The sequence below is a fragment of the Pelodiscus sinensis genome, chromosome 2, assembly GCF_049634645.1.
Source record: "Pelodiscus sinensis isolate JC-2024 chromosome 2, ASM4963464v1, whole genome shotgun sequence".
NCBI classification, from domain to species: Eukaryota; Metazoa; Chordata; order Testudines; family Trionychidae; genus Pelodiscus; species Pelodiscus sinensis.
In genome coordinates, this window is record NC_134712.1 from 175,402,732 (window position 1) to 175,414,842 (window position 12,111).

The 12,111-nt window shown below is 49.4% G+C and overlaps 1 protein-coding gene across 8 annotated transcripts in view; it reads right to left on the reverse strand.

Annotated features, from left to right (window-relative positions):
- The window catches only part of FBXL2 (F-box and leucine rich repeat protein 2), a 108,569-nt gene extending 99,628 nt beyond the window's left edge, over positions 1 to 8,941 (reverse strand). For 2 of the 8 annotated variants that reach the window (XR_012901888.1, XR_012901889.1), the window contains exons 1-2: positions 8,711 to 8,927; positions 2,459 to 2,520 (exon numbers count right to left, since the gene is read on the reverse strand). Coding sequence is in view for 3 of the 8 variants with exons in the window: in XM_075921837.1 (XP_075777952.1) it covers positions 2,459 to 2,520; positions 8,711 to 8,713 (65 nt within the window). In the remaining 5 variants the exon portion in view is untranslated. Of the gene's footprint in view, positions 1 to 2,458; positions 2,521 to 8,710 lie in introns of all 8 variants that reach the window. The other 6 variants (XM_075921837.1, XM_075921838.1, XM_075921840.1 and 3 more) reach the window with 4 other exon arrangements.
- Positions 8,942 to 12,111: the final 3,170 nt, after the last annotated feature.

The following is a 12,111-nucleotide window of genomic DNA, read 5'->3' on the forward strand; positions in this document are numbered from 1 at the left end:
AAAGAACTCTGAACCTACTGCCAGCTGGCACCAATGGGCCTCTGGGTCAAAACAGTTTTGAATGTTCCAATACAAAACGAAACCGTTAGAAACTTATTTTCAGAGGAACTCTTATATTGAGTTTACGCAATTTCAAGATGTGAAAAATATTTGTGACAATAACAAATGTTGACAAATTTCAAGTTCATATGCAGGTGTGAAATATTTAAAAATGCATGACTATAACACACTGTGCAACGTGCTATGTCTGTTGATAAAACAGCCAGAGATTTTCTAACAGGCCTGGAGATACAAGCTACAACACATTCACAGAGAAGAATTAATTTTCTCTCAAAGAAAATTCAAGCTTACTCAAAAAAAAAAAAGTCTAATTTCTTTAAACATAAATCAGTTTATTTGATGCCATAAGAATAGCAGTGCTCTAGTACACATCTGAGGCATGCATAATATATTGGGAACACTGTATTTTCTGTTTACTGTGAAAAGAAAAGTATTGCAAACATTTTTCCACTTAAAATAGGCAGGAAGTGATGACATTAGTTAACCCATGCCTCTCTTAAATGTATGAAGGATATACAGGCAGTCCCTGGCTTACGTACAAGATAGGGACTTGTAGGTTTGTTCTTAAGTTGAACCTGTATGTAAGTCGGAACTGGCGTCCAGATTCAGCCGCTGCTGAAACTGACCGCCAGTTCTGACTTACATACAGATTCAACTTAAGAACCCCAAGCGTCCCCAAGTCAGCTGCTGCTGAAACTGATGAGCGCTGATTCCAGGAAGCCTGGGGCAGAGCAACTCTGCCTCGGGCTTCCTGTAGTCAGCGCTGGTCAGTTTCAGCAGCGGCTGACTTGGGGACGCCTGGGGCAGAGCAGCTGGGGTGCTGCTGGGTTGCTCCAGTAGCGCCGCTCCTCGGCGCTACTGGACCAACCCAGCAGCACCCCAGCTGCTCTACCCCAGGCGTCCCCAAGTCAGCCACTGCTGAAACTGACCAGCAGTGGCTGAATCAGGACGCCTGGGGCAGAGCAGCTGGGGTGGAGCAGCTGGGGTGCTGCCGGGTTGGTCCACTGCCTCAACGGGCTGGATCCAGTGGCTTGGTGGGCCAAATCCAGCCCATGGGCCGTATTTTGCCCAGGCCTGATATAGAGACATGTTAGCATGAAGGAAAGGCTATATGAGACAACAACCATGTCAGGTTAGCTGCTGATCTGTCTGATTCAGGCCAGTTTTGGCTTCTTACAAAAATTGAACGTCTTCAAGTATTTCAGCACTGGATGTTTGTCATGACAGGTAGTTTAAGTTAGTAGCTGAAATAAACTTGTACTGATGTGTGGGAGTTGAAATATCCATCTATTCCTTAACCACATTGTGTCTTTTGAGCATATGTGGTAGTTAACTCCTGCCGACTGTGAGCCCTTCCAGAAGAAACAACAATGTAGCACAGGGGTGGGCAAGAGAGCCTCCAGGGGCTGGATCCAGCCCACCAAGCCACTGGATCCAGCCTACGGACGCCCTGCCACTCCCCTGCCCCATCGGGACCAGGGGGTGGTGGGACCATGCAAAGTCCCCTTCCCCTCTCAGGGGGCACATAGCACTTAGAGTGAACCACCAGCTGCTCTAAGCACTGCGTACCCCTTGTAGGGAAGGGGTAGGAAGCAAGAGACTTCAGAAATGTCCTGAGCTCTCCCATTCCACCTGTGGTCCTGCCCCTTCTTGGGCCACTTCAAAAATTTGTGAAGTTGCCCCTTCTAAAATTATTGCCCATCCCTGCTCTAAGCAAATCTATGGCTGGCTGCATTAGCTAGCATGGATAAAGTATGCATTTGCCTATTTTCTCTTTTCCTTCCAGTCTTCTTGAACATTATATAGCACAGAGTACCAAAAAGAGTTAGAAGAGATGCCTCGTTAAACTAACTTTTCAGCTTTTATGTTTTCATTTATTTTTAGTAATAAAAGAGACTTTTGTAACAAAAACCCTAAACAACAACTAAAATGACTGCATAAAGAAAAGGATAGAATACTATTTTTATAGAGTATGAAGATAATACTGTAGGAAATTTTTTTCATCAATTCAGTATGTAGTTAAAGTAGACAAACAATATCTTCACTTACGTTAGATTCCCCCAAAAGTTTAGTTTTAGTTTTTATTAAAGAATCCTATGTTTACCAAAGTTTTCCAAATAATCTCTTCCTGCTTTATCTGATATTAAGAATAGATTACCAATGCATAAACTGGCACTTTATAGTGTTATTACTATACTTTGAACAGATTTCATGAGGAAGGCTCTGTATTTTCCTACATTCTCTATTTAGAATAAAATGTAAGTGCAAGGGCTGTCAAAAATAAAATCTGATAAGTCTGAGTCAAAATAAACAGAGATATATTTTATTTCAGAAAGCCTACAAAACTATTCATGACATTCAAATTGTAACCCTTTATGTACAAGTTAACTAGAATTACCTTAACAGAAGTTCTTTAGGTAACTTTTTGTTAATGAGGGCTTCATCATTGTTTGAGAAAACCTGAAAAAAGAAAGAAAATACATTATGAAAAACACTAGTTATATTAGATTAAGAAGAAAAAAAGAGCACTATTACTGCATTTCATACCCTTTAAAAAAAAAAAAATCAACAAATCTTGCAAATGTAGTCAACAGCATTATACCTCGTCTCTAATAGCCTTCTTTTGATACCCAAATTAAGGCTAAGATTTTGTCATGGCTATTTTTAGTAGAAGTCATGGACAAGTCATGGACAATAAACAAAAATTCATACAAATCCATGAAATGTCCCTGACATTTACTAAAATTAACTGAGACAAAATAGGGATGAAGGGGGAACCAACACCCACGGCTGCTCGGGTTACCAGGTAGACCGCCCCCCAAAAAAAACAGACACAATTGATCATGGTCCGGGAGGGAGAGACCGACTGGAAGGGAAGGTGGGAAGCAGAGCGGGGGGGGGGGGGGCGGGATTGGGGGCTGCGGTGCCAGCCAGGAGGAAGGGGGGCCGGGAAGCAGAGTTGGTGGGGGTGGGGGTGGGGGTGCAGCGGTGCTGGCTGGGAGAGATCAGGAGGGGAAGTGTGGGAGAACAGGCTGGCTGGGAAGGGAGGGCGGGTGAGCAAATCAGCCAGCGGGGAGCGGGACTGGGGTGCTGCCTGTCCCATGCAGGGTCCCGGCCACACACGAGCGAGGAGGAGGCTTCCCCTCCTCCTTACACTCAACTAACTGAGGGTTCCCAGCAGCAGTCGCGGCCCCGCTTCCCAGCTGGGAATCCCAGCTGCTCTCCCCACCCACGCCAGGCTTCCGTCCGGTGCACAGCTGGAAAAATCAGAAAATTCCGGACATTGTACGTGTCCGGTATTGTCTGATTTATTTTACCGGACAGAGTGCAAATACCGGACTATCCGGTACAATACCGGACACCTGGCAACCCTAAGTGCTGCTGCGACTCTGGGGTCCCCCTCACCCACTGAGAATGGTTGGGTCCCCCTGAGTTGCCAGCTCCAGCCTTGCCATGCTGGGGCTGAAGCAGAAAGTGTCTCAGAGATAGGGCTGCCAGATACTTTCACAAAAAATACCAAACATGGCGGGGAAAAACTGGATGAGGAAAAAAAAAAGTCACTGCACCTTTAAATCCCCACACACTCCGCTCCCCCCACCAGACGGGACAGGGGAAGAATGTCCCAAGCAGCCTTCCGTCTGAGAAAATCAGAAAATACCTGACATTTCTGGGTTTTGGGGTTTGTTTGGTTTTTTTTAACCAGATACAGGCCGCAAATACCGGACTGTCCAGGCCAATGCCGGACACCTGACAACCCTACTTAGAGATCTCTGAAAGTCATGGATTCTGTGATGTACATGACCTCTGACACAATCATAGCCTTACCCGTAATATACAACATACTTCCCCTCTACTGGGTCTGAATAATTTTGCTTTATCTTCTGATTTCATCGTAGACTTTTACCCAAATCTCTGAGACCTATCTAGATAATGTTGCCAGCCCTGTTTTGGCACGCATAGGCCAGCTACACATTACATGAGCCTCCACCCTTATTAAAAAAAAAGTAAGATTTTTTTCTTCTCGTTGTTCTTGCTTACAAGGTGCACTGACACAAAGAGTAGAAACATGTTTATTTGTGCATCCATTTGTGTGGCTCTGGAAAAAGAGAAATATCTACAACCTAAAATATCAATTCTAGTGGGCCAGGCCCTACTTCCCAGGAAATGATGGGCTCTAAATTTTACTTTGAGGGTGAAAGTAACTCTTGGAGGGCTGACCATACACAAACTCATTTTTGCTTATTTCTAACCATCGGGTCACTGCTGTTGAGTGGCTATTTTCAGCCCCTTGCACTGAAACACCATAAACTTTAACATCAATGCCTGAGATGGTTTATTGCTTCAAACCCCTGAAGATTATATATCAGTTTCATGTTTAGCCACTAACATGGTAGGGATGTTAAAATGCATTTATTTAATTAATTAACCATATAAAATATCAGAGGTTACATACAGGCTCCTAGTATGTGCAGGGAGTTGGCTTAAAAGCCGGTTCCCAGTGTGCATCAGCACCCTGAGAGGTGCCTGCCTCCCTGTGTTGCTGCCTCTGTATAAAAGGCAGCAGTGTGAAGTCAGTGGGGGGAGGGAGTGTCAGCAGGAAGCAGGTATGCAAGGAGAGCTGGCTTACAAGCTGGCTCCTCACACGCACCAGCTCTTGGGAGCAACCTACGTGTGGGGAGTAGGTTAACTGATAAGCCCAGGTTACACTGTCATATCTCTAGTAGTAGTCCATAACATGTAATCATTGTATTACTTTATATAACAGCAAGATGTAGACCCAAACAAGACTGAGGCCCTATTATATGAGGTGCAGTTCAAACTAGGGATGTGAAAGGTTAACCAATTAACTGGCTAACTAGTAGGCATCAACAGGTTCCAGTTATCCACAGGGACTGGAGCAGCTCCAGCCCCAGGAGGGACCACCAGGAGCTACTCCGACCACCTAGCCAGAGCAACCCTGGTCCATAGTGGACCCAGCTTACCCTCCCTCCCACAGGGTCCATGGGAGCAGACTTGCTGGGTCCATGGGAGCAGACTTGGCAGGTGCTGACATCCCCACTTTCAGGGAACCAGCTGCAGAGCCTGCAGAAAAGACTCCTTGGGCGCAGGGCAGCAAGGGCTGCTGGCTCCACTCCTGGGGCAGCAGCTTGGCTGTGGCAGCAGAGTTTCCTCCCCAAGAGCAAGCCAACAGCTCTTGCCAGTTCTGCTCCCAGAGAAGCGGCTTTACTGTGATAGGGAAGCTTCCTCCCCAGGAGCATGGCTGGCAGGGACTGGTGGTCCAGTTTCCAAACAGGTGGCTTTTCTGCAGCAGGGAAACCTCTCACTAGGAGCAGAGCTAGCAGGGGCTAACAACCTTGCTTATTTAAGCTTTATACTGCAGACCTGCAGCAAGTGTAACTATAAAACCACTGAGATTTTCAGTGGTGACAGTTATCCGTTTAACTGATTTTTTTACATCCCTAGCTCAATCTTGTTTGGTTCTTCTAACTGTTGCTATTATACAAAGTAGCACATGATTATGTGTTATATGGGCTACCTATTAGGGATGTGAAAGTGTAACAGTGTGTATAATTACATACAGGCTCTCCATTCGTGTGGGGGTAACCTTAAAAACTAGCTCCCCGGGAGCTGCCTGCTCCCCCATCCCTGTGTTGCTGCCTCTGTTTCAGCAAACTCGATGGCAAATCACTTAGATGTTAAATTAAATATTATGTTAACAGCTGCAAATCTATGAGGTTTTCACTGGTAAGATATTACAATAAGCTATTTGTATTTTGAATGTCCCGAAAACTGTCTATTTTAGTAAAAGGATATATTGTTTAATATTTATAAGGATACTATCAAATTGAAATTTTTAAAAATAAGTTTTTAAAAAGAGCACCCTATAAATAGTATGTACTGAAAATCCTCTTAAAATATTCTTTTGCTGATGTTCAGAACCACAACAAACATGTTGCCAGACCCTCTCCCTGCTCCCCTCTCCTTCATTTCTGTGCACTCATCTGATTGTTGCCTGTTCTATTTGTGCTGAAAAGAGAACAGATTAGCTCTCCCATAGTAGCTCATGGAACTGACTAAATTAACCAACAGCACCACAGCAAAACCACTCATCCACAAAGATGGCAAGCCTAAACAAAAAAAAATAAAGCTTTTTTTCTTTATTACATACTAGCATTACCCATCACATTGGGACAGTAGACATACATGTGGCCTCCTCCCTCCCTGCTGTTTCCGGGGCAGGGAGGCGTGGGCCACGCGGCCACTTCCCTTCCCGCTGCTCCAGGGCCAAGGAAACTGGACCCATGCGGACTCTTTCATCGCCACTGCTTCCAGAGCTGGGAAGGCTTGGGACAGCTCAGGCTGTGGGGCCTCCACCCACCCCCCTGCTCCAGAGCGTGGGGAGGCTCCGGCCATACGGCCTCTTCCCTTTCTGCTGCTCCTGGGGCTGGGGGCGAGTTGTGGCCATGCATCCTCTATCCTCGCTGCTGCTCTGGGGATGCACATGCTCTTCCCCTCCCTGTGGTGTTGAGACAAGCACACACACGTGGCCTCCTCCCTCCCCGCTGCTCCCAAGGCCAGGAAGGCTTGGGACGGCTTAGGCCATGGGGCCTCCTCTCTTTCAGCTGTTCCCGGGGGCAAGTTGGGACCATGGGGCCTCTTCTCTCCCCCCCTTCTCTGGAGATGCTGGGGCACACATGCTCTTCCCCTCCCCACAGGGAGGGGGGCGGGGAGATGCACTTGATGTGCTGCTCCTCCTCCTCTTCCTCTCCCTGTGATGGGGGCAAGTCCTCAGCAGAGGGGGCGGGGCTGGGGGTCTGCCTCCTGCTAGAAACTTCTCAAGTCTTCTGAAATGGTCTGTGACAGATGCCTCTCATTTTATAATAGTATAGATTAGACATCAAGGGCTCCACTTGAACCTGACAAGTAAATGATGCGGCAGATTTAGACAGACACACAGAATCATTTATTTCCATTCTGAATTATATTAATAAATTTAGCAGCATCCAGGTTTCAACAGGAATACTGGTCAAGACAACAGACATACAGTCTGATTGCTCATACTGGAACAGAACTATATTAATGGATACCAAACCTCTCTGCTGTCCCTACCTCACCCTCATTCTGCTGCCTTAGAGACAGCAGCAAAGGGGGAAGGGTGAGGGCAGGCAGCTCCATGGGATCTGCAGGAAGCAGCAGGGGAAAGTAGGTGGCTCCACAGGAATCAGCTCCCTAGGGGTATGTCTAGACTATGTGTGTCTGTCGCTAGAGCCATGTAGATTAGTTTACTAGACATACCCAAATGAAGCAGCGATTTAAATAATCGCCACTTCATTTAAATTTAAATGGCTGCCGCACTGTGTCGATCAGCTGTTTGGAGGCACAGCGCTGTAGTCTGGACGTTCCGCGGTCAACATCAAAAGCATTTGTCGACCTCCCTGGTAAACCTCATCCCATGAGGCATAACGGGGAGGTCGACAAATGCCTTTGATGTCGACTGCGGAGCGTCCAGACTACAGCGCTGTGCCGCCAAACAGCTGATCGGCACAGCGCAGCAACCATTTAAATTTAAATGAAGCGATGATTATTTCAATCGCTGCTTCATTTGGGTATGTCTAGTAAACTCATCGACATGGTTCTGGCGACAGACACACGTAGTCTAGACATACCCTAAGGAGCTGGTTCTTAAGCAGGCTCTGAGAGGCAACTGGCTCCTGTCCCCTCCGCCCCTGCTGCCTGATAACAGAGGCAGTAAAAGGGGGAGGTGTTGTGTCAGTCATTTGGATTAACCAATAGGCCCAGGCTTATCAGTTGTTTAAATGTCCATATGCTATAGGGATGTTAGCTAGTGTGTAATTGAATATTTGCATAATTGCATCAAATTTTAGCGGTTACACAACTATTCAACAGTCCCCAGGGGTGGGGTTGCAGCCAGTGCGCTTCTGGCCCTACTCCTAGGGAGCGCCCTGCCAACCTGTGCTGCTGCCTCTCAATCAGAAGCAGCAATACAGAGGGAGAGGGGGCTGGTGAGAGCCAGTCCACAAGAGGAGCCACTTCAAAAACTGGCTTCCGGAGCAAACCAGCTCCTGCCTGCCATCCCACACTGCTGCCTCTGGTATAGCAGTGCAGGGTGGCAGCAGCCCCTGTCCATAGCAAGCCCAGCCCCACCACCACAGAGGCTTCTTTGTGGCAGTCTCCCCTGCCCCTCCCATCTACGGAGGAGGGGGGCCAGCGAAGCCGCTTCTTGTGTGTAAGTGCCTCCCCCCCCACTTCTGCCTCTATCATAGCTGCCACATGGAGGTGAAGGGGAGGGGTCAGCAGAGGTGGTGCTCGTGCTCCTGCTCCCCATGGGCACCAGCTCCTGCCCACCCCCGCCTGCTGCCGCTGGTGGACGAGGCTTCATTCACACCTCCCCCCTCAGAGGCGCCCCCCCCCCCGCCCCTCACACCCCGCCCCGCCCCCGTCTCCCAGCGCCCAGCCCCGTCCGCAGCTGCCCCGCCCCGCCCCGCGCGACACGCCGTTGGGGGCCGCGCCTCCCTCGCGCCCTGCGCAGCCCCCGTCCCGAGCCCCACCACACTGACCCGCCCCCCCCCCACCAGAGGCAGGCGCTCCGGGCGCTAGTGCCGCGCGGGGCGGGGGAGGAGACACTCACCATGGCAAACGCTCTGCGGCGGGGCCGGTTGTCCTGGTGACAAGGAACCCAGAGCAGCCACCACCAGGTGCAGGGGCTGCGCGCGCAGCTGAGCCCAGGAGGCTGAACGAAGGGGCGCGTGACCGGAAGCCTCCAGCTGATTAGGCCCAATCCCCCCTCCTCCCCCCCTCCCACCTGACTCGAAGAGGCGGGGAGAAGAGGAGAGAGGAGCGGAGCTGTAACGCCTCAGAAGTCACGTGTTGGCGGGGAGCGAAGCCCGATGGGGGGGGGGGGGCTGACGCGGCTGGAGAACGTTGGCGGGGAAGGGGGCGGAGACTCCGCGGGCAGCAGCGCCCCCTGGAGCGGCCACGCCTCATTGCCACGAGCCGCAAGGGCAGCGGCGGGTTTGCGGGCGGGTCCGGGTGGGCAGGGGTTTAGCAGAAATAGGCCCCCTGGGAGCCTCCCGTGTGCCCCCCCCCCCTGCGAGAGATGGGGAGAGGGAAAAACAACCCTGCCAGTCCTCCAAGGGGTAGACTTATGGAACAGTAGAACTGGAAAGTACCCCCAGCGAGCATCCCCTCCAGTCCCCTGCACTCACAGCAAGACCAAGGGTGGTGCCTGCTCAAAAATAGATTTTTATTAAGCTTACAATTTTTATTGCACTTGTGAACTCTTTCTATACCACTGTTACATTTTAACAATAAGTAGTTTCATACATCTAGTTTTAGTTGAGCTGAAATGGTCGGTGGTAATTTTAGTTTTGCTTCTTGAAAAAGTTAAAAATGAATCTTCTTCCCCTTATCCTATCAACTGGGGTTGTATCAGCATGTAAGCATCTACTATCAGTGTGGGTCAGAGGCGGCACTAAAATCCACTTTACCTACCAATTTGATGCAATCCATCATCTGGATGAAAGTGATCATGAAATAGAGTTCACCATTCTAAAGAAGGGTAGAAGGGAGAACAGCAAAATAGAGACAATGAATTTCGGGAAGGCGGATTTTGGTAAGTTCAGAGAGCTGATCGGTCTCAATTCCCATGGGACCTTACCTAGGGAAAAAAACAACTGAGGAGAGTTGGCAGTTTTTCAAAGGGACATTGTTAAGAGCCCAAAAGCAAGCCATTCCAATGTGTCAAAAAGATAGAAAATGGCAAAAGACCGACTTGGCTTAACCACGAGATCTTGCATGATCTAAAAATAAAAGAGGAGTCATAAAAAATGGAAAGTAGGACAAATTACAAAGGATGAATATAGGCAAGAAGCACAGGAATGCAGAGTAAAGATTAGAAAGGCAAAGGCACAGAATGAGCTCAAACTAGCTACAGGAATACAGGCAGTCCCCGAGTTACACGGATCCGACTTATGTCAGATCCGCACTTACGAACGGGGCTTTTCTCGCCCCGGAACTCGTGGGCAGTGGGACCACCCAGACGCGCAGTGGTCCCGCCACCGCGTCCTCCGGGGCGAGAAAAGCTGCTCTGGGTGTCCCTGGTCTGCTAGTGGGGGGGGTCCCCAGCAGACCAGGGACACCCTGAGCAAAGCCTTGGAGGCGGCAGGGTGCCAGCGGCTGGGCTGTCCGCGTGCTGGGCTGTCCGCTGCCCGTGTGTTCCGTGGCTTTGCTCCCCGTCTCCCTGGTCTGTTGGTCTCCTGCACTGCTGCCCCTCTATCAGAGGCAGTTGTGCCAGGGTGGGGGCAGATAGCTCTGTGGGATCAGATGCTCATGAGGAGCCAGCTTAAAAGCTGGATCCACATAGGCACCAGCTCCCGCCCCATCCCGTCCCCCTTGGTGCCTCTGATACAGCAGGCTCAACTTGCTATGTGCATCATTTTGCTCCTAGGGCTCCTGCCACCATGGTGAGTGTAGTGGGACCAACTTCTGCTGCAACCGTGTGCCAGACCCCTCCAGATAATCTCCAAGGCTGTCCAGGGCCCTAAAGTGCAGGGCCTGGAAGTGCCACAACAAACCACCCCATGGACAGGACACCTCTGTGTGCCAGAGGGTGTGCACTAGGGAATGAGAAGCTCGTTTGTATGACCCTGTGCTTGCATCCCATTTCGGGTTACCATCAGGGCTGAAAGTAATTTAACCCACCTATTATAACCCACCCCTGTTGAGGGAACACTCAGGGCAGGAGTGGAGGAGGGGGGTTGTGATACAACAGTAGCTATAAGAAATTAAGTGTGGAGCAGAGTGGGTGAGGCTCAGGGCAGAGGGCTGGGATGTGTGGGGGTGCAGGAGTCAGGGTATGGCTATATGAGGAGCTCAGGACAGGAAGTCAGGGGGTGCAGACAAATGGCTGGGACCGGATTAGGGCCGCCACAGCTGGATGGAGGCAGAGGCTGGTCCCCCTGCAGTGGAATCAAGCTAGGGTGCCGCAGCAGGATCCAGGTCAGGGCCGCTCTGTCTCTGGCAGGGTCTGAGTTGGAACCCAGTGGCCCTGGCCAGTTGCAGGGAAGGCTAATTTTAGGCTAGGGGTGAGGTAGGCTCCTTCCCCAGCTGCCACGGGTTCCTGGCCTGCCGGCTCCTTTAATCTGTTGCCAGAGCCAGCCTGCAGCAGAGCAAAGTGCCCCAGAGTGGCTCACCTCCTTACTTTCACCTCTGGTTACCATGGAATTTAAGTGGCTTGGAGGGCCTTATAGGAATAGTGACTTTTACCCATATAGGTAATTTCAGAGGGGCAGCCGTGTTAGTCAGTAACTGAAAAAACTTAATAGCAAATAGTCCTGTAGCAGAAGAATGAAGTGGGTTGTGCCCACGAAAGCTCATGATACCATCTACATTTTTTGTTAGTCTCAAAGGTGCTACAGGACTATTTGCTGTTTACGTTTTTTCATATAGATAGACCTTACTTACATAGAGTCCAACTGAGTTCAGTGGGACTATCTGCATAAGCAGGCCCACTTTGGGAGAGAGGGAAAGCAGAAACTGCCCCAGGCCTGATGAGTCCAGGAGCACAGAGCTGCCACCCCACACCTTGTCCAGGGGCTTGGCCTGGCCCTCAGCTCCCATAGGGATGGGTAAGAACTTGCAGAATAATGCATCTATCTTAGTTTCCTCTTCCATTAGTGGACACTCAATTATGTATTTCTAAATTCATTGTGACCAACGTGATTAAGCTTTAACTTTAAAACAATGCTCTACCCTGTGGTTTTCATATTTGTTCAGTATGTGGGGAATCCTCCTATGTGACATAATGAAACTTATTCCCATCGTCCTATTTATAAAGCCCTGGAAATCCACAGATAACCGCTTTATATCCGCAGGTAGCTGCATCCACAGATAGCTCATTTTTGCAGACATGGATGCAGATACAAATTATGTATCTACAACCCTGAAATTTTGTGGATATCTGCAGGTATCCTCATCCACAGATGTCAATGTGGATATCCAAAGTTCATTTCTGTGGCTACAGATGCAAAT